Here is a 24,702-nt window from a genome sequence, read left to right on the forward strand (position 1 = left end):
TATTATCTAATATTGTCAATATTCCCATTCTCCCAATTATTATAAGTATGTCTTCTTTTACGTTTGTTCAACTCATGATCTAAGTAAAAACCACTCTTTCATTGCATGTGATTGATGTTGTCTCAAGTCTGTCAATACCTAAGGGTTCTACCTTATTTCTTAAAATGCCATTTTATTGGTTGGGAAACCAGGTGATTCCTCTTGTAGAATTACCCTTATTTTATATTTAATTGCTCCTTTTCATGTCATGTAATTTACTTTTCCATTCCTTGAATTTTCTATAAACTGGGAGTTAGTTCTTGAGGCTTAAATTCAGGTTCAGTATTTTTGGCAAGATGTGTTTATCTTACTGTATCACATTAGGAGGCACATAATTTTTACTGTCTTGCTTTTTGTGAAGTTAAGATGATCAGTGGGTTCAGATGTTGTCAGTCTCATCTATTCATTGTAAAGTTCACAACCTTTCACTGAATAGTCTCAACCTCTACAAAGAATCATGCCTAAATCCATTATTTCATTATGTGTTACACAATAGTTTTTCTAATACAATTTTCTATTATTCTTTCTGCATTCATTAGCCTGGAATTTTCTAATAAAGAAGAACTTTACCTCATTAACTTCTGGTTGCCTTGAAATACAGTTTACACAGGAAATGCAGACTAAATGACTTTCCTTTCATTTGCACATTTTCAGAATGAGGTGGTTCCCTGGCAACCTCCTTGTGTATACTACACAGATGGAAGAATATGGAGATAATAATAGGTAAGATCAAAAGCTTTTCCACATTCAGTACTTTAATAAAGTTCCTTTCTAGGATGAATTTCCTATAACATGGTTTCAAAGGTGATGAAAGGCTTCCATATGTTCATTAACGTATTCTTTCCTTTAAATAAAACTTCCTTAGTTGTGAGCATGAAGCAAAAGGGATTCCCACGTTCAAAAACCTTTCCTCTAGAATGTACTTCCTATGCGCAACATAAAATTCACAACGGAAGAGTTCTAATAACTATTAAGTTACATTATGAATTCGCTGATGGTAAGTAAGATGTGAATGTTGTCTAAATGCCTTTTTACATTCCTTACATTTGTAAGGTTTCTCACCAGAATGAATTCTCTGATGTTGAATTAGTGATGAATGAAGTCTAAAGGCCTTTCCACATTCCTTACAGTCATAGGGCTTTTCACCAGTATGAATACTTTGATGTTGAGTAAGTTGTGAAAGCAGTCTAAAAGTCTTCTCACATTCCTTACACTTATAGGGTTTCTCACCAAAATGAATACTCTGATGTTGAGTAAGCTGTGAGAACAGTCTAAATGCCTTCCCACATTCCTTACATTCATAAGGTTTCTCTCCAATGTGAATACCTTGATGTGAAATAAGTTCTGAGTAACGACGAAAGAACTTCTGACATTCCTTACATTCATAGGGCTTCTCGCCAGTATGTATTCTCTGATGGAGAGTTAGATGATAGCCACGACTAAAAGTCTTCCCACATTCCTTACAATCGTAAGGCTTCTCACCAGTGTGAATTCTCTGATGGAGAGTAAGTTGTTGCCGCACTCTAAAGGCCTTTCCACACTCCTTACATTCATAGGGTTTTTCTCCAGTATGAAGTTTGTGATGTATTCGGAGGCCTGTACTACACAGAAAGGCCTGACCACATTCCTTACACTCATAGCACTTCTCAGCAATGTTAAGTCTCTGATGTCGAGTAAGGTGTGCATACTGCCTAAAGGCCTTCCCACATTCCTTACATTCATAGGGCTTCTCACCCGTGTGAATCCTTTGATGGAGATTAAGTTGTCCTCTAACTCTAAAGCCTTTCCCACATTCTTTACATTCATACGGTTTCTCACCAATATGAATTCTCTGATGTACTCGAAGGTCTGAGCCACATGTGAAGATCTTTCCACATTTTTTACATTCATAGAGTTTGTCAGAAGTATGAATTCTCTGATGTCGACTGAGGTGGGCACACTGTCTAAAGGCTTTTCCACATTCTTTACATTCATAGGGTTTCTCACCAGTATGAATTCTTTGATGGAAAGTAAGTTGTTGTCGTACTCTAAAAGCCTTCCCACATTCCCCACATTCGTAGGGTTTCTCTCTGTTATGACTCTTCTGATACAGAGGAAGAGATGTGAGTTTTCTGTAGGTAGGCGTTTTTCCAGAAGTGGTTTTTGTCACTTGCCTGAAACACACTTCATGAGGACTTTCTTGTCCTTCAAGTCCACAGCTTTTAATTCTTTCCATTACCTTCCACTGAGATAAGTTCATTTCATAAATATCCTTTTCTTGAAATAACTTTTTAGTGTCATATCTGGATTCCAAATCTGAAAGAAAACAAGACCAAAACATATTTTCCTGTTCTACACAAAATAAACAAAAAACTTTATGATAGAAATCAATGACACCCACAAAAAAGAAAAGAAAGCCCAATTGAAGTAAATGGGCTCAAAATCTCTAAAACAGGTAACTTTAAAAAAGCTAAAAGGAAATATGAAAATGATGAGTTAAGACCAGATTATTTGGGTGCAGATCAAAGTTTGAGACTCTGCAATTAAATTTTTTAAATTTCTCTTTTCAATTAGAATAAAGAGCAAATACTTTATCAGGAGTAACATGGACTCTGTTAACCACAAGGTATCAACTCAAGCCACTGACCCCTTTGTTGTCCATGTCCCTATCACACTTGCCTCCTTTCTGCTCCTAGAATGTGTCGCAATCTTTCTTTTTTATTTTTGAGACAGAGTCTCTGTTGCTCCGGTTGGAGTGCAGCAGCATGATGTCAGCTCACTGTAACCTCTGACTCCCGGGTTCAAGCAGTTCTCCTGCCTTAGCCTCCCTAACAGCCAGAATTACAGGAGTGCGCCACCACGCTTGGCTAACTTTTGTATTTTCAGTAGAGACGGGGTTTCACCATGCTGGCCAGGCTGGTCTCGAACTCCTGACCTCAAGTGACCCGCCTGCCTCGGTCTCCCAAAGTGTTGGGATAACAGGCATGAGCCACCGCATCCGGCCCAATCTTTCCACTTTTTGGAGCTTTTCACTGGCTATTAAATCTCCCAGGAATCCTGACTTGGGTTTGCATGGCTGGGTTTCTTTCATACATCAGATTTCATTTTAAAAATCAGAAAAACGATCCCTGCTAACTTCATGTAATATATATCCTTTGTTTTCTATACCAGTCACTTCTTCTTTTCTTCTTTCTTTTTTTTTTTGAGACGGAGTCTCGCTCTGTCGCCCAGGCTGGAGTGCAGTGGTGCGATCTCAGCTCACTGCAATCTCCGCCTCCCGGGTTCACGCCATTCTCCTGCCTCAGTCTCCCGAGTAGCTGGGACTACAGGTGCCTGCCACCATGCCCGGCTAATTTTTTGTATTTTAGTATAGACGGGGTTTCACTGTGTTAGCCAGGATGGTCTCGATCTCCTGACCTCGTGATCCACTCGCCTCGGCCTCCCAAAGTGCTGGGATTACAGGCACGAGCCACCGTGCCCGGCCTCTTTTTTCTTTTTCTTTTTTTTTTTTTTTTTTTTTAAGACAGAGTTTCGCTGTTGTTTCCCAGGCTGGAGTGCAATGGCACAATCTCGGCTCACTGCAACCTCCGCCTCCCAGGTTCAAGTGATTCTCCTGCCTCAGCCTCCCAAGTAGGTAGGATTACAGGCGCCTGCCACCACTGTATTTTAGTAGAGATGGGGTTTCACCATCTTGGCCAGGCTGGTCTTGAACTCCTGACATCGTGATCCGCCTGCCTCAGCCTCCCAAAGTGCCGGGATTATAAGCGTCAGCCACCGCGCCCAGCTTACTTCTTTCCTTTTTTTTTTTTTTTTTTGAGAGAGTCTCACTGTGTCGCCCAAGCTGAAGTGCAGTGGGGCATGATCTCGGTTCAGTGCAATCTCTGCCCCAGGGTTCAAGCAATTCTTGTGTCTCAGCCTCCCAAGTAACTGGGATTACGAGCACCCGCCACCACGCCTGGCTAATTTTTGTATTTTTAGTGGAGACTGAGTTTCACAATTTGGCCAGGCTGATCTCAAACTCCTGTCCTCAAGTGATCTGCCAGCCTCAGCTTCCCAAAGTGCTGGGATTACAGGTGCGAGCCACCATGCCTGGCTACTTATTTCTTAACACTTTTCTCAATTGTGTTGTTATTCATTAATTTCCCCACTTATTATTATCTTTATTTTCTTACCTTAAACTTCCCCAAGGGCAGAAACAATTTTTCACTCACCAGTGAATAACAAATCCACAGTACATGTTAACTATGAATTAAATTCTCATAATTAGTCAGCAATTATGGCATATGATATCCTGCCTCCAATCTTAAACCTTACTACACTGATTAAACATTCTTTTTATCGCTTCCTACAGAGATGGGAAACAAGCACATCTAAGCTATCTCAGTAAGTATATAAATGGAAAATAGTGATTTCTTTACACTTGATCATCTTCCAATTTGCCTCTTCATGTACACTTGCAGGTATCTCCACTGCAGTTCAACTCCTACTTTGCATAGTCATAGGTGAGCTTTGCCCCCATTCACGACCAAGGTAATGAGAGGCTCTAAATATTTATCTTCACTTGAGTTTACATAATGTGCACATCTATGTTACAGGTTCCCCATATCTTACCAGAAGTCCCCATAATGCCACCTGGGTACTTCCTAGAGAATATTTCAGTGATTTTCCAGGTGTAACAACAGGTTTATGCTATGGTAAAAGGCTAGTAAAATTCTGAGCAAAGAGATGTTTTTTGCAAATGTGCACGTTCTCAAAATCTTTGCAACAGGAATTCAATACTCTTTAAAAAGGAAAAGGTATTTTAAATATTGTTGCTTTAGGGTTAGGATTAGAGTTAGGGTTAAAGCAACATTATTTGCAATCTACCCAAAGTGGAAAGAATCCAAGTATTCATCAATGGAAGAACAGCTAATAAATGATGGCATATTAATACATCACAATACCATACAGCAACGAGAATTAACAATCTACAACTACATGCAAGATTAGCAAGGGCTAATCTCACAAACATAATGGTGAGTAAACAAAACTAGACATAGAACAATATATACTGTACAATTCCATTTTTATAAAGTTTAAAAATGATAATTAATAATCTATAGTGGTGTCAGGACAGTGGTTAGCCTTGGTGGGGAGGAATGACTGAAAGAAGTCAGGAAGGGCTTCTGGCATCCCAGTAAAGTTCTGTTTCTGAATCTGTGTACTAATTAGATGGGTGTGGTCACTGTGCCAATTCACTAATTATCTGTATATTTTTGTGTGTATTTATATTTCAATAAGTTTACTTTAAAAAAGTATATACTAGGGCCGGGCACGGTGGGTCAGGCCTGTAATCCCAGCACTTTGGGAGGCCAAGACGGGCAGATCACGAGGTCAGGAGATCGAGACCATCCTGGCTAACACGGTGAAACCCCGTCTCTACTAAAAATACAAAAAACTAGCCGGGCGAGGTGGTGGGCGCCTGTAGTCCCAGCTACTCCAGAGGCTGAGGCAGGAGAATGGCATAAACCCAGGAGGCGGAGCTTGCAGTGAGCTGAGATCCGGCCACTGCACTCCAGCCCGGGCTACAGAGCAAGACTCCGTCTCAAAAAAAAAAAAAAAAAAAAAGTATACACTAAAAAGATACTAAAGGGCAACAATAATTTAAATACTGTGGGTAAAATGTGACCAGGGACAGGTAAATGAATGGAACAGAAAATACTGTTATATAATCTGTGTTTCTCTCACTCTGTCTCTCTCTTTCTCTGTCTCCCCACCCAAAAAAAGCAATACAAAACTACGGCAATTGTCTAGAATTTTGGGGATAAAGTCCATTTATGGCCTCAATAAGACAAATAAGATATAAGTGATATTAATAAAAGCATCATAATTAAATAATGGTAGTAAATAAGTAGTTATGAAGGTAATACAAAGGTTAAAGAAATAAGATGCTCATTTCAAAGGATTTACCTGCAAATTAAAAATAAAACCAGTAATCTATAAAAGGAAAGCCAGTCAAAAATCAAATTAAAGGATAAAACATTCATAAGAAAGTGAGAAAGTGTTACTGTTCACAGCATTAAAGTCCACACAAACTGGGCACCATGGCTCGTACCTGTAATCCCCAACTACTTGGGGAGGCTGCAGTTGGGGGATCACTTGGGGTGGAAGGATTATTTCAGGCCAGGAGGTCAAGACCAGCCTGGCCAATGTAATGAGACCCCAATCTCGAAAAATTTAAAACAAGAAATTTAAGCCCATACAAATTGGCATAAGAAACACAATGGAAACAGTAATGGAATACAGGAAGCGAGGAGACAATGCACAAAGTAAATATAAGCATAAACAAATTAGGACAAAATGTCTGTATTCACTAATAACCAAATTAGAACAGGTTGTAAAATTTGTTCTGTAAAATTTGAAGGTTTTCATTAAAAAAAAAAAAATTGCCAATGTTGATAAAGTGAACTTGAAATTGTCATATATGGCTCCCTACTTAAGTGACAAGCCAGATCAATATCTTGGCTACTTAAGTGACAAGCCAGATCAAGATCTTGGCATTTTGAACATTCTCAATTAGGAGGGTATTCTATAATATACACAGCTGAGCTGTATGTCACCAAAGAGTCAGCCATGTTCGTTCCCAAATGTGCCTATTCCAGTTCCTACTGCTGCAAGCAACTAAAATTATTAATGTTTAAAGACAATTATTTCTATGAAAACTAAGTTGGATGTTTTGGAAGTATTGGCTATACATGCACATTGCATTTTTGTCAACGTAGGCATGGGTGAGAAACATAATAAAAGACAGAAAACATAAAAATTCAAGGATTCTGCCCTCAGATTGCTTCACAAGTATCTTTACATTCCTGCTCTACTTCAAAGAAGTTGAAACTGGAAAGAATAGCCTATGTTTCATATATACTTTGATCAAGACAGAATGGGCTAGACCTACACTGAAACAAAATGCTGGGCCAAACATCAAAATATTGGACTATGAGAGACAATTTTAATGTTCTACCTCCTAAAACATGTATGTAAAATATTTTAATGCTAATATTAATTATTATTTATTAATCATATAATATATAATTTATATCAATTAATATATTAATTAATGTTAATTAATAAAATTAATAAGCCAAATACTAGTTTGGATGCCACTGAATCAAAGAGTTTATTCTAGTAAACACTGCTAATGTGAAAAAATATTAGTCCATCTTAGATCAAAATGAAAGAAGTATTTCCATTTGCAGGGCATCAGCTTTAAATAAAAAGAAAAGAGGGGCAGGGCATGGTGGCTCACTGTAATACCAGCACTTTGGCAGGCCAAAGCAAAAAGACTGCATGAACCCAGGAGTTTGAGACTAGTCTGGGCAACATGGTTTTCCATCTCAAAAAAAATTAAATAAAGTAAAATAAAATAATAAAATAAAATAGGGAGCAAATTATCTTGTCATATAATTATCCCCGGAAGTATGCTGTTTCCTGAGGTACAATGTCTCCCCCATCCCTTTTTTTCTGGCTGATACAAGATTATACAGGACACAGAATATTTATGACAAAGACAGTTCTAATTATATTAACATCAGAGATCTGAAAATGTTAAAACCCTATCACCATGAAATTGTACTTCTGAAAATTAACACTGATCTAATACTGCATAATCCTGATCTAATACTGCATAATCCATGCTGAATTCCAATGAAATACTGAATAAGCCTCAGGTTCAGATGATAATCTTACTGCCATTTCACCAAGGAACCAGAAACAACTGAAAAATATGTATTCTCCTCTTCACCACATTCTCCAATCAATCTATGTCTGAAATCTTACCATATATGTGGTTTTCCTTCATCAATCGGTTCCACTCCTTCCCATCTACTGAAGGTCACTGCCTACAAAACTACCCTCTCTCTCTACTTCATCAATATTCCTCTCTTCAAAATCATTCTCATAGCCTATAAACATGTTAAATATTTCACATAATAATTTCACATCATAAAATATATTCCCTGTACTGTGTGTCTGCTTCTCTTTATGACAAAATTCATCCAAAGAATAGTTTAACCTTATTTTCACCATTGCCTCACCACCATTTTCTTTTTGTCTCTCAATAAATAACTCTAAAGCAAACAAACAAACGAAAAACCTTTATAAGAGAGCATTTCTAACATATCAAAAAGTAGACAGAACAGCATAATAATCTCCATGTATCCAGCACCAACCATTAACCCCATGCCCAATCTTGGCCTATGAACCCCCCAATCTACTTCCTTCCTATTATTTGAAGCAAATCTTGGATATTACATTGTTTCATGTGTACAAAATATGCATCTCAAAAAGCACTTTTATACAAAACCACAATACCATTATCCAAACCTTAAAAACGAGTTATTAAATATCATCAAACATCAGTGCCCACACTTCCATCTGGCTGATAAAATTTTTTTTTTTTTTTTTTTGATACGGAGTCTCGCTCTGTTGCCCAGGCTGGAGTGCAGTGGCACGATCTCGGCTCACTGCACGCTCTGCCTCCCGGGTTTACGCCATTCTCCTGCCTCAGCCTCCCAAGTAGCTGGGACTACAGGTGCCCGCCACCTCGCCCGGCTAGGCTAGTTTTTCGTATTTTTTTAGTAGAGACGGGGTTTCACCATGTTAGCCAGGATAGTCTCCATCTCCTGACCTCGTGATCCACCCGTCTCGGCCTCCCAAAGTGCTGGGATTAGAGGCTTGAGCCACCACGCCCAGCCCTGGCTGATAAAATTTTAAACAACCTAAAAAGAATAACTCATCCAAAGTTCACAGAATACAATTGTTACATGTCTTTTACATCTCTTTTAATGTATAGATTTTCCTATCATTTTTTGATTTCCCTTGTAATTTATTTGTTGAAGAACCTGTTTTTGGTCCTGTAGTTTCCCATATTCTGAATTTTGCTCACTACATTCCCAAGGTGTAGAACATAGTCCTCTATCTTCTTCCCATAAGTTGGGAATTGGCTTTAGATGCTTGACAAGACTTAGGACCTTTGTTGGCAAAGTTACCTCATAGGTGATATTGTGCTCTTTCATCAGGAGAAACAACGTCTGATTGTCTCTATTTCTTTGATGCTATCAGCACTGATGTTCAATATCTAAATCCAGTAGTTCTTATGGGCTCCAAAATGGTAATATTCTAATTCTATCATTTCCTCTTCATTTATTCACTGAATTTTTTTTTTTTTTTTTTTTTTTGAGACGGAGTCTCGCTGTGTCACCCAGGCTGGAGTGCAGTGGCCCGATCTCGGCTCACTGCAAGCTCCGCCTCCCAGGTTTACGCCATTCTCCTGCCTCAGCCTCCGAGTAGCTGGGACTACAGGCGCCCGCCACCACGCCCGGCTAGTTTTTTGTATTTTTAGTAGAGACGGGGTTTCACCATGTTAGCCAGGATGGTCTCGATCTCCTGACTTCGTGATCCACCCGCCTCGGCCTCCCAAAGTACTGGGATTACAGGCTTGAGCCACCGCGCCCGGCCCACTGAATACTTTCATTAAGAGAAACATACCTCCACCTACTACCTATTCGTACAATTGTTATAAGAAAGGCAGGATAAATACTTCTTTTCCTTTTAAATTTATGCTTTTTAAATGTTAGTTGCCTAGTAACTTCCAATGATGAATAATTTGCTGTTAGCATCATTAAGAATTTATAAAATTAAGTGTATTTTATGCATTGCAATACATTGTAGTCATTATAGTAATGACATTCAAATAGTCCCATCTTTGGACAACTGAAGCCTCTTCAAATTGGCTCTTCTTCCCTGACCACCCCATCTAAAATTACTCCACTCACTCATTATGATTCTCCATATCCTTATCTTACTCACTTTTCTTCATAATACCTAATTACTTCAGGATATTTTAGTAATCCATTTACTGATTTACTTGTTTACTGCCTGACTCCCCACTACAATTTAAACTCCATGAACAGAGGGCAATGAAAAAATGTATACATAAAAGTCAAAACACAAAAGATGAGCTAGAAAGGGATTAGATCCAAAATACAGGTAAAATGGAATCACGAGGGAAGAAAGCTTTCCCCTATAAGAAAAGGGAGGGAAACAAGACAGAAAAGAAACAAGTGATAAGTGGAAGTATGGATGAAATTTCTTTGGTGGCTCATGCTGAGAATATCTAAATATTCTTCCCAAGATTCAGGTCTCTTCTTCACAATTGACATCTAAGGGGTGTGTCTCCTCCTCAACCAGCAGGTCTGGCCATGCCATAATGGCTGACCTCTGCCTGATCAGCACTTACCTAGAGTCCATCTTCTTTTCTCATCCCTCATAACCATCCAGGGCTCTTTCCCTTGTTCCAATAGGGTGATCACATCTGGCTTAGAAATGGAACATCCTGCTTAAAAATAAATAATAGAATATAATAAAGAATTTATTTAAGACTTCAAAACAAAGATGACTATCAAGATTGAAAAACATTCATAGCACAGTTACTTTAGGATCACAAGGAAAAACAAGAACAGAGAAGTAGGGACCTGGTCTTATACTTAATTTAAACTTACACAGGCTCTGTCTCGAGAGAAAAGAATAGTTGAAATCAATGGTTTCAAATCCTGCTTCTCTTTCCCATGTCAGTAGAGCAACTAATTCAATCTCTCTGCACCTCAGTTTTCTCAGATGTGAAAAGCAGATAACAGTAATGTGTATACATAGCATTGCTGTGAGATTTGATTTAATGTAAGTGTTTAGATGAGTACCTGGTACATGTTAACCATTATATATGTTCATGAGGTACTACATTTGCTATTTTTTGATATTAATTTGTTAATAGAAAAATAAGTTTCTTGCCAGGATATGCATACAATATTAAATTCAAATTCATGTATTTTAAACTTAATCAGAAAGTAGTTAAAGTATGTCTGTTGTAGGAAACTGAATACTGTCCACTTGAGTTTTAACAAACTCTCAATTCAACCCAGCATCACATACACTATAAAAGCTGTTTTAATAGCTATGTAGAGCCAGACACCTCTGTCTTCCTATTTTCACTGTAAATGAGTTACAAATAACATGGACTATCCATAGCAGTATAAAAACCAATTTCTTTAACAATGGTTTTGCCATGAGTGTCTAAGAATTTATATCCAGCTGTCATTAAAGACCGGTAATAACAGAAAAGTCAAAGAAAAATGTAAAGGTCAATGAATAGGAAAAGATGAAGGTGCTTAATAGTGGTAGCTATTGTCAAACCACAAAGCAGACAGCTAGTTTTTAGAAAGACAGTCCAGACGCGGCGGCTCACGCCTGTAATCCCAGCACTTTGGGAGGCCCAGGCGGGCAGATCACGAGGTCAAGAGATCAAGACCATCCTAGCCAACATGGTGAAACCCTGTCTCTACTTAAAATACAAAAATTAGCTTGGCGTGGTGGCACGCGCCTGTAGTCCCAGCTACTTGGGAGGCTGAGGCAGGAGAATTGCTGGAACCCAGGAGATAGAGGTTGCAGTGAGCCAAGATTGCGCCACTGCACTCCAGCCTGGTAACCAAGCGAGACTCTGTCTTAGAAAAAAAAAAAAAAGCCCAGAAATTCAGTCCTGTGAATTTCTAAATTATTTGACACAGATATGCTATGCTTACCCAGTGACACCAAGTTGCTATAGTTCTCTAATATCACATCTCTGTACAAATTCCTCTGATATGAGTTCAGGCATTCCCACTCTTCCTGAGAAAAGTCTACAGCCACATCTCTGAACATCACCAAATCCTGAAATGATAAACGCATGTATTATTTGTAAGATAAATGAAAACATTTTGAAGATGGAAGAAGGTATCTGGATGTAGTGGCTCAACGCCTGTAATTCCAGCTTTGGGAGCCTGAAGCAGGAGGATTGCTTGAGGCCAGGAGTTCAAGACCAGCCTAGACAACATACCAAGACTTTGTCTCTTAAAAAAAAGGCTGGGCGCGGTGGCTCACACCTGTAATCCCAGCACTCTGGGAGGCCGAAGCGGGCGGATCATGAAGTCAGTAGATCGAGACCACCCTGGCTAACACGGTGAAACCCCGTCTCTACTAAAAATACAAAAAATTAGCCAGGCATGGTGGTGGGCACCTGTAGTCCCAGCTACTCGGGAGGCTGAGGCAGGAGAATGGAGTGAACCTGGGAGATGGAGCTTGCAGTGAGCCGAGATCATGCCACTGTACTTCAGCCTGGGTGACAGAGCAACAGAGCAAGACTCCGTCTCCACACACACACAAAAAAAAAAAGTGGAAGAAAGGTTTGATGGGTTTTGATGATATATGTTCACTTCATACATCAAATGAATAGACTGGTGCTGGAAGCCTGTGATGTGGGAAGGTGGCAATAAAGATGTGAGTGTGACTGAAGCAGAATATATGTTCTTGAAGATTTCTATAAACAAAAGACCAGGGTTTGGCAACATTTTCTGTAAAGGGCCAATATTTTAGGCTCTGTATACCACATATGGTCTCTGTTCCACATTCTTCTTTTTTTTTTTTTTTGTAACAATTATTTCAGAATTTAATTAGCTTGCAGGCTGTTCCGAAACAAGCTGCAGCTTGTGGGCCAAATCTGCAGTGTATCTAGTTTGCCCACCACTGCTATAGCCAAAACTTCCTATGTACTATGGAATAGAAGATAATTTTATTTATTTCCAGACATATTCAGGTAATTATCAGAATTTCTCAATTAACTGAAATAGGTTCATAGGAACAGTACTTGCAAAGGACCTAAAACATTCTCAATAAGTGGGATTTACTCTATCTTCTTTTCCTTTAAAGATTAAAACAATAATAATTATTGATGGGATTCTCCCCAAAAAATGAACTGTAAAATCTCTATTTTTAAAAAGTATATTTTGCATAAAACTTAAAAATTTCTTCCAGATATAACTTTATTATAATGTATCATTAGCATTTTTATCATAACAGATGCTTTATTTAATATTTATAGTTTACTACATGATACAGTAGTTCCCCCTTACTCGTGGTTTTGCCTTCCTCAATTTCAGTTACCCACAGTCAACCACGGTCCAAAAATATTAGATGGAAAAATTCCAGAAATAAACAATTTTTAAGTTTTCAACTCCATGCCATTCTCAGTAACATGATGAAATCTCACACTAACCACTCTGCCCACCTCGGATGTGATATGCTTTGTCCAGCATATCAACATTGTATATACTACCTGATTATCAGATCAAAACAACATCGTATATATAGGGTTCCATACTATCTGAGGTTTTCGGCATCCACTGGGGGTCTTGGAATGTATCCTCCTTGGGTAAGGATGGACTGCTGTACGCCATCTGATGGATATGTTACACTTAATAGAGATTATATTTATATATAGCTATACTTTTAAATATATTAAATTATATTTAGAATTTACATTACAAAAAATCTCTAAAGTTACTGCAATGTCCAACACTCTAGTTTAGCAATATGTGGATATTGAGCACTTGAATGAGACTAGTCCAAATCCACATGTGCTGTAAATGTCAAATATATACCAGATACCAGATAGTGAAGACTTTAGAAGGAAAATAAAAAGGTAAAACATATTGATGATTTGTATGTATTTTTTATTTTATCTTGGTTTTGAGGCAGGGTCTCACTCTGTCACCTAGGTTGGAATGGCGTGGCACAATCACAGCCCATTTATTGATTACAGCTCACTGCAGCCTCGAACTCCTGGGTTCGAGCAATTCTCCTACCTCAGCTTCCCAAATTGCTAAGACCATAGGCATATGCTACCACGTCTGGCTAATTTTTTTTTGGTGGTGGTGGTTGTTTTTTAGAGATAGGATCTCATTAAGTTGCTCAGGCTTATCTCAAACTCCTGGGCTCAAGCAGTCCTCCTGCCTCAGCCTTCCAATTCCAAAGTGCTGAGATTACAGACGTGAACCACCACTGTCAGGGCCTGACCATGACTTTTATATTGAATACACTTTGAAATAATATTTTGGCCATATTGGGTTAAATAAAAGACATTAAAATCAATTGCATGTGTTTCTTTTTCCTTTTTTTTAATGTGACTACTAAAGTATTTAAAATGTTTACTAAAATACCTGGCCTTGCATACCATTCTATACTTTCAAAATTTGACTACTAATTTTAAATTCCATATGTAGCTTGAATTACAATTATTTTAGACAGTGCTATTTTAATCCTGAGAATTTCAGATACAATGCCCATTTCTAGGAACTTCATTTCTGCCCCATCTCTGCTCTAGACAGATAAGGAGCACACAGGAGATGCTGAATGATTTGGTCAATGCACACATGGATACTGATACAATTTGGCTGTGTCCCCACCCAAATCTCATCTTGAATTGTAGCTCCCATAATTCCCATGTGTTGTGGGAGAGACCCAGTGTGAGATAATTGAATCACGGAGGCCACTGCCCCTATACTGTTTTCGTGGCAGTAAGTCTCACAGGATCTAATGATTTTATAAGGGGTTTCCCTTTTCTCTTGGCATTCATTCACTCTTTGCCTGTCACCATGTAAGACACGCCTTTCGCCTTCCGCCATGACTGTGAGGCCTCCCCAGCTATGTGGAACTGAGTCCATTAAACCTCTTTTTCTTTATAAATTACCCAGTCTCAGGAATGTCTTTATCAGCAGTGTGAAAACGGACTACTAAAGATATGCATGGAGAAGATGGGGGCACTTAGGAATCTGGCTGGCTCCACCCCTTGCTGGAATGGGGAAGACTGGGGAGCAGCTGTTGAATGGGGCTCTGTTAGAAAGTTGCCGAGTAACAAATGAGAATGTTCACATAACCTGAAAAAAATGACAGAATTCCAAGTAGAGAGAAATTCCAACTTACACGAGCCATGATTTTAGAATTGAAAGAACCGGGTCAATGTTCCTCAAGGTTCATTTACTTCAGAAGCAGGGTCCACAGATGCCAGAGCTGGAGAAAGAACGCGTAAAATCATGAGAACAGAATTGCCTCAGAGTTTCCAAATTTAAAAAACCGATACTATTACTCCATTCCTATATGCAACTCCCACCCCCAACATACAGACAAGTTTTGATAAGTAAGAGGTAGTTCAGACAAAGATGTCCTCCCCAAAACCACAGCGAAATCAGCTCAGCTGCACAAGGAATTGCAGAGCAGAGACTCTGCAGCATCAAAGCGTATGTCTAGACACTTCAGCAGGAGGGCTGCCAGTTGGTCCTCAGCTCCGACCCCAGGGCATGCTGGTTTGGACCACAGAATGGGTTGCGCAGACCTGTCCTGAACAGATCCTCCTCCCTCCATCCCCACCTTCCCAGCTGAAAAGGGGTTACACCATCTAAACCAAAACTCTCCTTCTTGGCCTTAGGAATCTGGCTGGCCTCCCCAAACACGAAGACAGAACATAGCATAGACAAGAACTGCCCAAACTTTGCTCAAATTGGAATCACCTGGATACCTTTAAACTATACTGTTGCCTGGCTCCCACCTTTAAACACACTGATTTAATTAGTGTGACGTGGGATTTAGGATTTTTTTAAATTACCTCTTCCTCCCATGGGTGTTTCTAATGGGCAGCAAAGTTTGGTAGTCAAACTTGAGTATGCATCAGAATCACCCAGAGGGCTTGTTAAAACACAACTTGCTAGGTCTCACTGCTAGAGTTTGGCATTCAGTAGGTTTGGGATTGGACTTGAGAATTTGCATTTCTAAAAAGTTTCCAGGTGATACTGCTGCTGCGGGTCCAGATGCCACACTTTGAGAACCACAGGTATAAAACACCTGTAGAAAGGCTATATAGCAGCCTTGATTATGGCAAAACCACAGGTGCACATTGGGATCCCTTCCCCAAGGCTTAACTCAGAGCTCTCTGCTCCTTATTTTCCTATTCAGGATCAATATTGCCTGCATGATCTCAATTACCAAGCAATCTTTCTTGGTACTCAGACTTAAAGAAGTAAATTTATGAAACCTGAGCATGGATAATGTTCTAGAAGGTAGAAACAGGCTGGGTGCAGTGGCTCATGCATGTAGTCCCAGCACTTTGGGAGGCCCAGATGGGAGGATTGTTTGATGCCAGGAATTGAAAACCAGCCTGGACAACATAGTAAGAGTCTGTCTCTGACAAAAAAAAAATTTTTTTTTAATTAGCTGGGTGTGTTGGCACCTGCCTGTATCCCTAGCTACTTGGGAGGCTGAGGCAAGAGAACTGCTTGAGCCCAGGAGTTCAGGGCTGCAGTGAGCTATGATCTTTCCACCGCACTCCAGTCTGGGTGACAGAGTAAGACCTTGAACAAAACAGGAAAAGGAAAAAGAAAGAACCTATCAGCTTATCAGTTAAAATATACTAGTAACTAGAGAGCATATTGAAGGAACTGTATTGGCAGATTTGAAAAAGTTATGACACCTCATAATTACTAAGCTGTTGGGGAAATGGATACTCAATGATATGATGTAGAAAGAATGAAATAATTTGTGGATAGAAAGTGTTTAAAATGGGACCAAAAAAGCTGGAAAGAACCTAAATATCCTTCAGCAATGTTAAATAAATTACCACGCATTCACACAATGGAAAATTAAACAGCCGAGTGCAGTGGCTCATGCCTGTAATCCCAGCACTCTGGGAGGTCAAGGCAGGTAACCGCTTAGTAAGTCCAGGAGTTCAAGACCAGCCTGGCCAACATGGCAAAACTCCATCTCTACAAAAAATTAGCCAGGCATGGTGGTGCAAACCTGTGGTCCCAGCTCCCTGGGAGGCTAAGGTGAGAGGATTGCCTGAGCCCAGGAGGTTGAGGCGGCAATGAACCCTGTTCATGCCACTGAACTCCAGCCTGGGCAGCAGAGCGATACCCTGTTTTGTTTTGTTTTGTTTTTTAAAAAAAAAAGAAAGAAAAGAAAAATAAACACCCATTAAAAATGAAGATAAAATTCATATTTGATGTCATGGGAAGACAGCCACTACATATTGTTGGGGGAAGAAGACAGGTTAGAAAATATGATTGTAATGTAACTGTCTTTTGGCAGGTAAACTACGTATACATGCATATATGCATATATGTATATGCATGTGTATATATGTATATGCATGTGTATAAAAAGATCTGTGAATTGTAATAAAATTTTATTGTTACCTCTACTTGAGTCCTAGGTGATAATTATTTATTCTTCCCTGGAGTCTTTACAATTTTTTTAAGGCAGGATTTTGCTCTGTCACCCAGGCTAAAGTGCAATCTCGGATCTCAGCTCACTGCAGCCTCCACTTCCAGGGCTCAAGCGATCCTCCTACCTCAGCCTCTGGAGTAGCTGGGACTAAAGGCACATGCCACCACCCTGGCTAATTTTTGTATTTTTTGCCAGTCTATGTTGCCTAGCCTGTTCTCAAACTCCTGGACTCAAGTGATCCACCTGCCTCCACCTCTCAAAGTGCTAGGATTACAGGCTTGAGCCACTGCACCTGGCCTGAATTTTTTAATTAAAAATTTGTATTGCTTATACCTGAACAATAATTCAAAACAGCTATGCAAGGAATATCACAAAAAGCTCCAACAGTTCCATCCCTGCTACTATGCCCCTATCTTCCAAATCTAGAGGCAACAATTTTTACCTCTATTAACTGTTCCTTTTGGTATTTAAACTCCATACATTTAAAAACCATGCTAATATTTTTACTTCTGAATTTTTAGTTGTAATCATTATATATTCCCTTACTACTATGGCAGGCACAGTTTTAGCTATCTTTTACCTACTCGTCTCCCACCCACATATGCACAGTTACAGTCCCTTTGTCCTTTCAATATGATTTTTTTTTTTTTTTTTTTTTTGACACAGAGTTTCACTCTGTCACCCAGGCTGTAGAATCTCAGCTCACTGCAACCTCTGCCTCCTGGATTCAAGTGATTCTCCGCCTGTCCCACCCTCCCAAGTAGCTGGGATTACAGGTGCACACCACCACGCTCAGCTAATTTTTGTGTTTTTTGTAGAGATGGGGTTTCACCATGTTGGCCAGGCTGGTGTCGAACTCCTGGGCTCACGTGATCCACCAGCCTCGGCCTCCCAAAGTGTTGGGATTATAGGTGTGAGCCACTGCACCCAGCCTCAATATGATTTTATTCTATTTCAGAGTAAATCCGTTTTTAAATTCAGTTTATATTATTGCGACTAAACATTGTTACCAACTGAACTATGTAGTATACTCAGGTTATTCTGCCTTCTTTGCATAAGACTTTTTTTTCTGAGATTAAAATGATCTTGTTTTTTTGTAAGTTTAGTTTTCAAAGAAATTGTCATTAATTCATTTCCCCGAATCATGTAATTGAGGGATGAAGCTCCTGGTATAAAATAGCACAGCTGGCCGGGCACGGTGGCTCGTGCCTGTAATCCTAGCACTTTGGGAGGCCAAGGCGGGTGGATCATGAGGTCAGGAGATCAAGATCATCCTGGCTAAAATAGTGAAACCCCGTCTCCACTAAAAATACAAAAAATTAGCCAAGCATGGTAGCACATGCCTGTAGTCCCAGCTACTGGGGAGGCTGAGGCAGGAGAATCGCTTGAACCCAGAAGGGGGAGGTTGCAGTGAGCCAAGATCGCACCACTGCACTCCATCCAGCCTGGGTGACAGAGCAAGACTCCATCTCAACATAAAAAATAAAAAATAAAATAGCACAGTTGTCTATTTTATATTCTGAGAATGAAAATCAATCCTTCAGAAATACAGTCAAATACTTCAAATACCTGTATCCCACCTGGCAAAAGTCAATTCCTAAATGTGCCTATCGCTGAAATTCGCATGACTCTGAGGTGAAAAGTTGATCAAGTTATAGGAGCCAGAAACCCTCCTGAAGGAATTGCTTGGGCAGTTTTGAATAGTCCTGCCCAATAAGTGATTTCTTAAATAATTTACAAAACATCCATAAAATGGAATACTAAGGTAATCACTAAATGCCAAATTTTAGAAAACAGTTAAGGAAAGGAAAATATTCAAGATACACTGAAAGAAAAAAAAACAGATTACAACACGATATATGATTAGATTTTTTAGACCATTAAAGGGAAACAGACTTGAACAGATGGAAAAAACTCCTAAAATTTCAATTCTGAGACTTTAAAATTAATTTTAAAATCAGATTTAAATCTCAACTTAACTGAAATTTCCATAATCTAAAGAACTAAATATTTGGAAGGTTTGTCAAACTAGAAGTGGATCATTGGGATGTCACTTTTCTCCATACATCCATGGAGTTATAATCCACAACAGCAGTGAATTCCTCGTTTAAACTTAGTTTAAAAGAGGTCTTAGTTTCTTTCAAATTTTCTATGAGTCTTAGCCTATTCTTCAGAGATAAAACCACCAGCTGGGTATGGTGGCTCACATCTGTAATCCAGCACTTTGTGAAGCTGAGGCGGGTGAATTGTCTGAGGTCAGGAGTTTGAGACCAGCTTGGTCAACATAGTGAAACCCTGTCTCTACTAAAAATACAAAAATTAGCCGGACGTGGTGGTAGGTGCCCGTAATCCCAGCTATTTGGAAGGCTGAGGCAGGAGAATAGCTTGAACCTGGGAGGCGGAGGTTGCAGTGGGCCAAGATCGCGCCATTGCACTCCAGCCTGGGCAATAAGAGCGAAACTCCACCTCAAAAAAAAAAAAAAAAAAAAAAAAGAAATAAAGAAATAAAACCACACACAAAACCACACAGGCTTGTAGAAATATTTTGGGAAAATATGCTCTAAAACATTGATAATGATTATTTCTGGACATTGGGACCATTGATCATTTTAATTTTCTTTATAGGTTCCATAGTTACTAATACTTCACAAGCTTGTATTAATTCTATCATCAGAAATATTTTAAAAAGCTATTCCAAAAAATTTTAAATGACTGGGAAGATAGGCTACCTTAAAGTCATTAAGAAAATTGGGAGCCAGGTGCAGTGGCTCATGCCTGCAATCCCAGCACTTTGGGAAGCTGAGGTGGGTGGATCACTTGAGGTCAGGAGTTCAAGACCAGCCTGACCAACATGGTGAAACCTCGTCTCTACTAAATACAAAAAATTAGCTGGTCATGGTGGGGGGCACCTGTAATCCCAGCTACTTGGGAGTCTGAGGCAGGAGAATCGCTTGAACCCCAGCGAGGTCGCAGTGAACTGAGATTTCAGCATTGCACTCCAACCTGGGCAACAAAAGCGAAAACTCTGTCTCAGAAAAAAAAAAAGAAAAGAAAAGAAAAGAAAATTGTGATTAAACAGGCCCTGCACAAATGGTGACAACAAGGAAATCAGTGTGACTGAAAAAATAATTTCTACCAGTTCCTGAGTATTGTATCTCATCAAGACCCTGAAATAGTTCTGTGAAGGATTACAATCCTGGTTCATGTCATTTCCAAAGTGATTAAGAGCCAGTAAGAATGGCAGACAAGAACAAATGCTCATTTCACAGCAGCTACTTAATAACTTGCATTTACCCCTCCTCAGCTCCAATAAATATCATTAAATACCTAGCGATTTAATATTTAAATATTACATTGTTGCAAAACAACTTAAAAATCTTTATTGTTGTATTCAACATTCATATGTAACAACAATTTCTTGGCGATTCTTATTTACATCAATACTTCTCAATATTACATTATACTTTTTTCTTATGACTAAATATAAACACAATTCTTATTATTGCATAACATTCCATCACATGGAGTGTGATTTAACTATTTCCATATTGCTAGATATTAATTTTATAAAAGAATATCCCAAAAGTCACTCCCAGTTATGTCATTTCTAGACAGCGATTATCAATGTCGTTGAAGCTTATATAACTCCGATAATACCATGCAATGACAGGCTTCCTCGCTCCCCTGCAAAAATTAACCATTTACAAATACATACAACAATTCTGGATATAATCTTAAAATATCTTTGTTGCCCTGAAAGCTCATAAACAGAGTCCAAAGACTTATGTTACCAATCCCTGTTCTGGTCCACTGGAGGGTCTGGCTCATTTTCCTGCTTGCAAGCATCCATCATAATTACCTTCACATTTGCATTGCTCTTGGGAATAAACAAAGCTGACAGGGAATGACTGAGCATCATCATTTTAATACCAGTGGCTACGATGAATTAAGGACTCACTATGTGCCAGGCACTCTCCTAAGAGCTTCACAAATATTAATTCATGTCATCTTCAAAACAACACCGTGAGTATACACTATTACAATTATGAGGAAACTGAAGCACAGATTGCTTAAACTCGTTTAGCTTTAAGTGGCAGTCAGGATTCAAATCCACTTAATCTAGGCTCGAAATACTTAATCACTACACTACACCTCTGTCAGTCGATCCAAAGATATACCCAAAATAAACTCATGCTGCCAAACCTCAAATCACATCTGGCTGGTACCAAAAACTTCTACTCATGAATTTCCTGGAAAAAAAGACATCATCTTTCTACCCCGGAATCATTAAAACATATCTAAACCCTAGAAAACTCCTTAACAAAAACAAAGTATGAACATTAATCTCAAGCAAGGGTATTTCCATATCATCAAAATCCTTAGAAAAACAGCGCTCACAGAGTAACTGAACATACAGTTAACTAACCACGTAACTAACTATAGAACAGCATGAAGTAGGCACTAAAAAAGGGAAATCTATTAATTAGGTCCCCTGTCGTTAACGAGGTAGGGAAATCCTAAGGCCCAAATCAATGAATAAATAGATCATTCTCAAGCAGGATTTTAAACGGAAGGAAGTCGAATGCATTTCACAGAAACAAAGCAGCAGCACGAACTCACACGGAACCGGCTTTTAGAAGAGCAGCAGCGATTCGTTTCTCCTTCTCAGGCGCCTCCTCTGGAAACCGGCAGGGCTGGGGAAGCAGGCACGGTTCAGGACACCCCAGGCTTTTCTTGATTGGAACCACCCCCCTCCACGCTTCCCTGGCCCCAGCGAACCGCCACCTGCATGCACAAATGGAAACGACAGGGCAGAGGATCCGCAATCACCCGCGTCTGGGTTCGAAGTTCCGGGTACGCTGTAGTTCCATACCCAGTTGCCCACGCCCCGGGACCACCCACTGTGTCTTTTCGGAACTGTCCAGGTGTCCTCCCAGACCCCAGACACCCGCCCCAAATCTAGGTCCCAGCGTTTTGCAGGGGACCTTCATCTTGGGGCGTTCACCTGTGACTTCCCTCTTGGACCTTTTCGCTACGGCCGAGCCTAAGCGACTGAAGAGCGGAAGGAGATGCGCGGAGCCTGGGTGTCCAATTGCACCATAGGCCGCACCCATGAACCGGGCCCGGCACAATTACTGCCGTCCGGGCCTCCAGGCCTCAGGGCTGCAGCAGCTCAGTCCCGGGAAAAAACGCACAGCGGCCTGAGGCTCCATAGGAACCTTTTCTCCACCTCCGGTCCTGCCTGCAAAATAACCCACCCCGCGCTCTTTTCCCTCAGAAAAGTAGCGGCCACAGCGGCGCCCGACTCCCAGCTCCGGCCTCACCGGACTCCGAGGATCGTCCAGCCGTGGAGTCAGCGGCGCCAGAATACGGGAGGGCGTCTGTCTCGGTCGCGAATGCGCAAGCGCGCGGGGGGCGGAGGCAAGTCCCGCGGCTGCTCCGGAGTGGGAGGGGCGCGTGGGGCAGGGTCTCGGCAGGGATAGTGCGGCGGGGGAGCTGCACCCAGAGGGACGGTAGTGTCCCTTGCCTCAGGCCTCTACCTCTACTGGGGGCCCCGTGACTGACCAGTGCCATTAAAGATAATCCGGGCCTGCTCCCCTGTGGACACTGCGGTCCAAAACTTAAAAAACCAATATTTCGGCTTTTTATTTTTCATTTGGTTCTCAGCTCGGCGCCAGGCGGAAGCTGCGAGCCCCGCCCCGCCCCCAGCGACGCCTCACTGCATCCTTTGGAAATCGGCTTCTGCCCGGAGTGCGCAAGCGCGCGGGGCGAACCTGGGGGCTCTTCAGGGAGCAAGGGAGACGCGTGGGGCCGCACGTGCAGAGGGGTCGGGAGATTTGGAGGTGGGTGGAGGTTGGCTACAGGATCCCGATGGGGATGGAGTGTCCAAACCTAGGCCTGTAGCCGTGACCCTGGCGGTGAGCTGGATGGAGGAAACCCCAGTGTGGCGAGCCTGGACCAAGGCGCAGCGCGTGCTCCCTGTGGTGTTTGCTGAGTGACGGCCGCCGCGCCCCCGCGCACCTGGACCGAGTGCCTGGCCGCAGGCGGAGTAGTGTTTCCGGGCACGGGGGATGATGAGTGCGCGTGTGCCGTTCTCCTGCAGGGGATTGTGATGGTGCCGCAGAGAGAGCTGCGCGGTGGTGCCCGAGTCTGACGCCGGCTGTAGGGGTCTCTGGGATCTGTGCGGTTTGTGTCTGCGTTTGTGACGTACCTGAGATCGGATCTGTGACTGTGGCTCTGCCTCGTCCCGTGTTATTTCCAGAATGCTTTTGCTAGGGCAGCGCTTCTGGTTCTGGTTTTCCATGGAGACGGTTTGTGGGTCTCTACGAAACTGAGTGTTGGGATTTTGATTATCTGCATCTGGCCCTTGTGTACCCTCAGGACTGTGGTGTTAGGCAAGTAAAACAATTGCAGGAAAAAAAATTGGAAAGGAATAAGGTTGCTGTTACTTCCAAATGATGGACTTGTAGGACTGTGTCAGAAAATTGAAATGAATAGGACACCATGAAACGGGAGGGAGAGGCATTTTATTTTCTTCCATACCTGGACTTGGAATATTCTAACAAATGAGATTTGTTTTTTCTCCTTTGTTCCTAGATGAACTCTTGGATAAATTCAATGTCTCCAAGCATTCTGGTCTCAAACTCCTGACCTCAGGTGATCCTGAGACCATCCTGGCCAACATGGTGAAACCGTGTCTCTGCTAGAAATAAAAGTAGCTGGGCGTGGTAGCGTGTGTCTGTAATCCCAGCTACTGGGGAGGCTGAGGCAGGAGAATAGCTTCAACCAGAGAGTCAGAGGTTGCAGTGAGCCGAGATCACACCGCTGCACTTAAGCCTGGCGACAGAGCGAGACTCCATCAAAAAAAAAAAAAAAAAGCAAAAATTAGCTGGGCATGGTGGCACATGCCTGTAATCCCAGCTACCCAGGAGGCTGAGACAGGAGAATCGCTTGAACCCAGAAGGTGGAGGTTACAGTGAGCCGAGATCGCAACACTGTACTCCAACCTGGGCGACAGAGCAAGACTCCATCTCAAAAAAAAAAAAAAAAAAAGGATTGTTGACTCAAGAGTCATGGAGGTATGACCTGGCAGTCAGCATTTGGGGACTTGCAAATGTCTGTGCATGGCTGAAGTGTGGGGTGCCTTTAGGGAGTGGGGAGGGGAACTACAGGGGTAAACAAAGTCTAGATTTTCAAAGACCCTGAATGCCAAGCACAGGAACTTGAACTTCATTCTGTAAGTAATGGGGAGCAGGAATTAAACACGGGAGGGCTGGGTTCATATTTATGCTTCCGAAACATCACAATGATCTTGATAGAGAGAGTGCGAAGTAGAGACAGGACCAGTGGGCATCTAGATCATGGTTAGCTTGGGCATGGCTATCCCTGAGAACTTATAGGCTCTTATCAGCCTCTTTAAATAAGCATGATGGCGTCACAGTCTTTGATCTGCAGATCTCTGAGGCTGCAGCATTTCCACTGGCATGAGGCTGAAACTTCGGTATATGATTCACAGTTCAAGGTCCTCCAGCTGTATCCGTCTTTTCTTACTAAGTCCAGATG

At 41.1% G+C, this 24,702-nt stretch overlaps 1 protein-coding gene across 4 annotated transcripts; it reads right to left on the reverse strand.

The window, feature by feature from the left end:
• Positions 1-389: 389 nt before the first annotated feature.
• ZFP30 (ZFP30 zinc finger protein) lies at positions 390-22,872 on the reverse strand. Of its 4 annotated transcripts, none has more exons than XM_050769065.1 (6): positions 22,464-22,872; positions 21,760-21,924; positions 14,845-14,931; positions 11,631-11,757; positions 10,295-10,390; positions 390-2,334 (listed from the first exon to the last, which is right to left on the reverse strand). In XM_050769065.1, the coding sequence occupies exons 3-6, from the start codon at positions 14,851-14,853 to the stop codon at positions 1,010-1,012; spliced, it is 1,557 nt and encodes a 518-aa protein (XP_050625022.1). In that variant the 5' UTR covers positions 14,854-14,931; positions 21,760-21,924; positions 22,464-22,872; the 3' UTR covers positions 390-1,009. The 4 variants fall into 4 exon arrangements, with proteins under 4 accessions (XP_050625022.1, XP_050625020.1, XP_050625021.1 ...); XM_050769063.1 differs by having other exon boundaries at positions 10,295-10,393; XM_050769064.1 differs by having other exon boundaries at positions 10,295-10,393; positions 21,760-22,381; positions 22,464-22,828.
• Between the last annotated feature and the right edge of the window lie 1,830 nt (positions 22,873-24,702).

This window comes from Macaca thibetana, chromosome 19 (assembly GCF_024542745.1).
Source record: "Macaca thibetana thibetana isolate TM-01 chromosome 19, ASM2454274v1, whole genome shotgun sequence".
In the NCBI taxonomy this organism is placed as follows: domain Eukaryota; kingdom Metazoa; phylum Chordata; class Mammalia; order Primates; family Cercopithecidae; genus Macaca; species Macaca thibetana.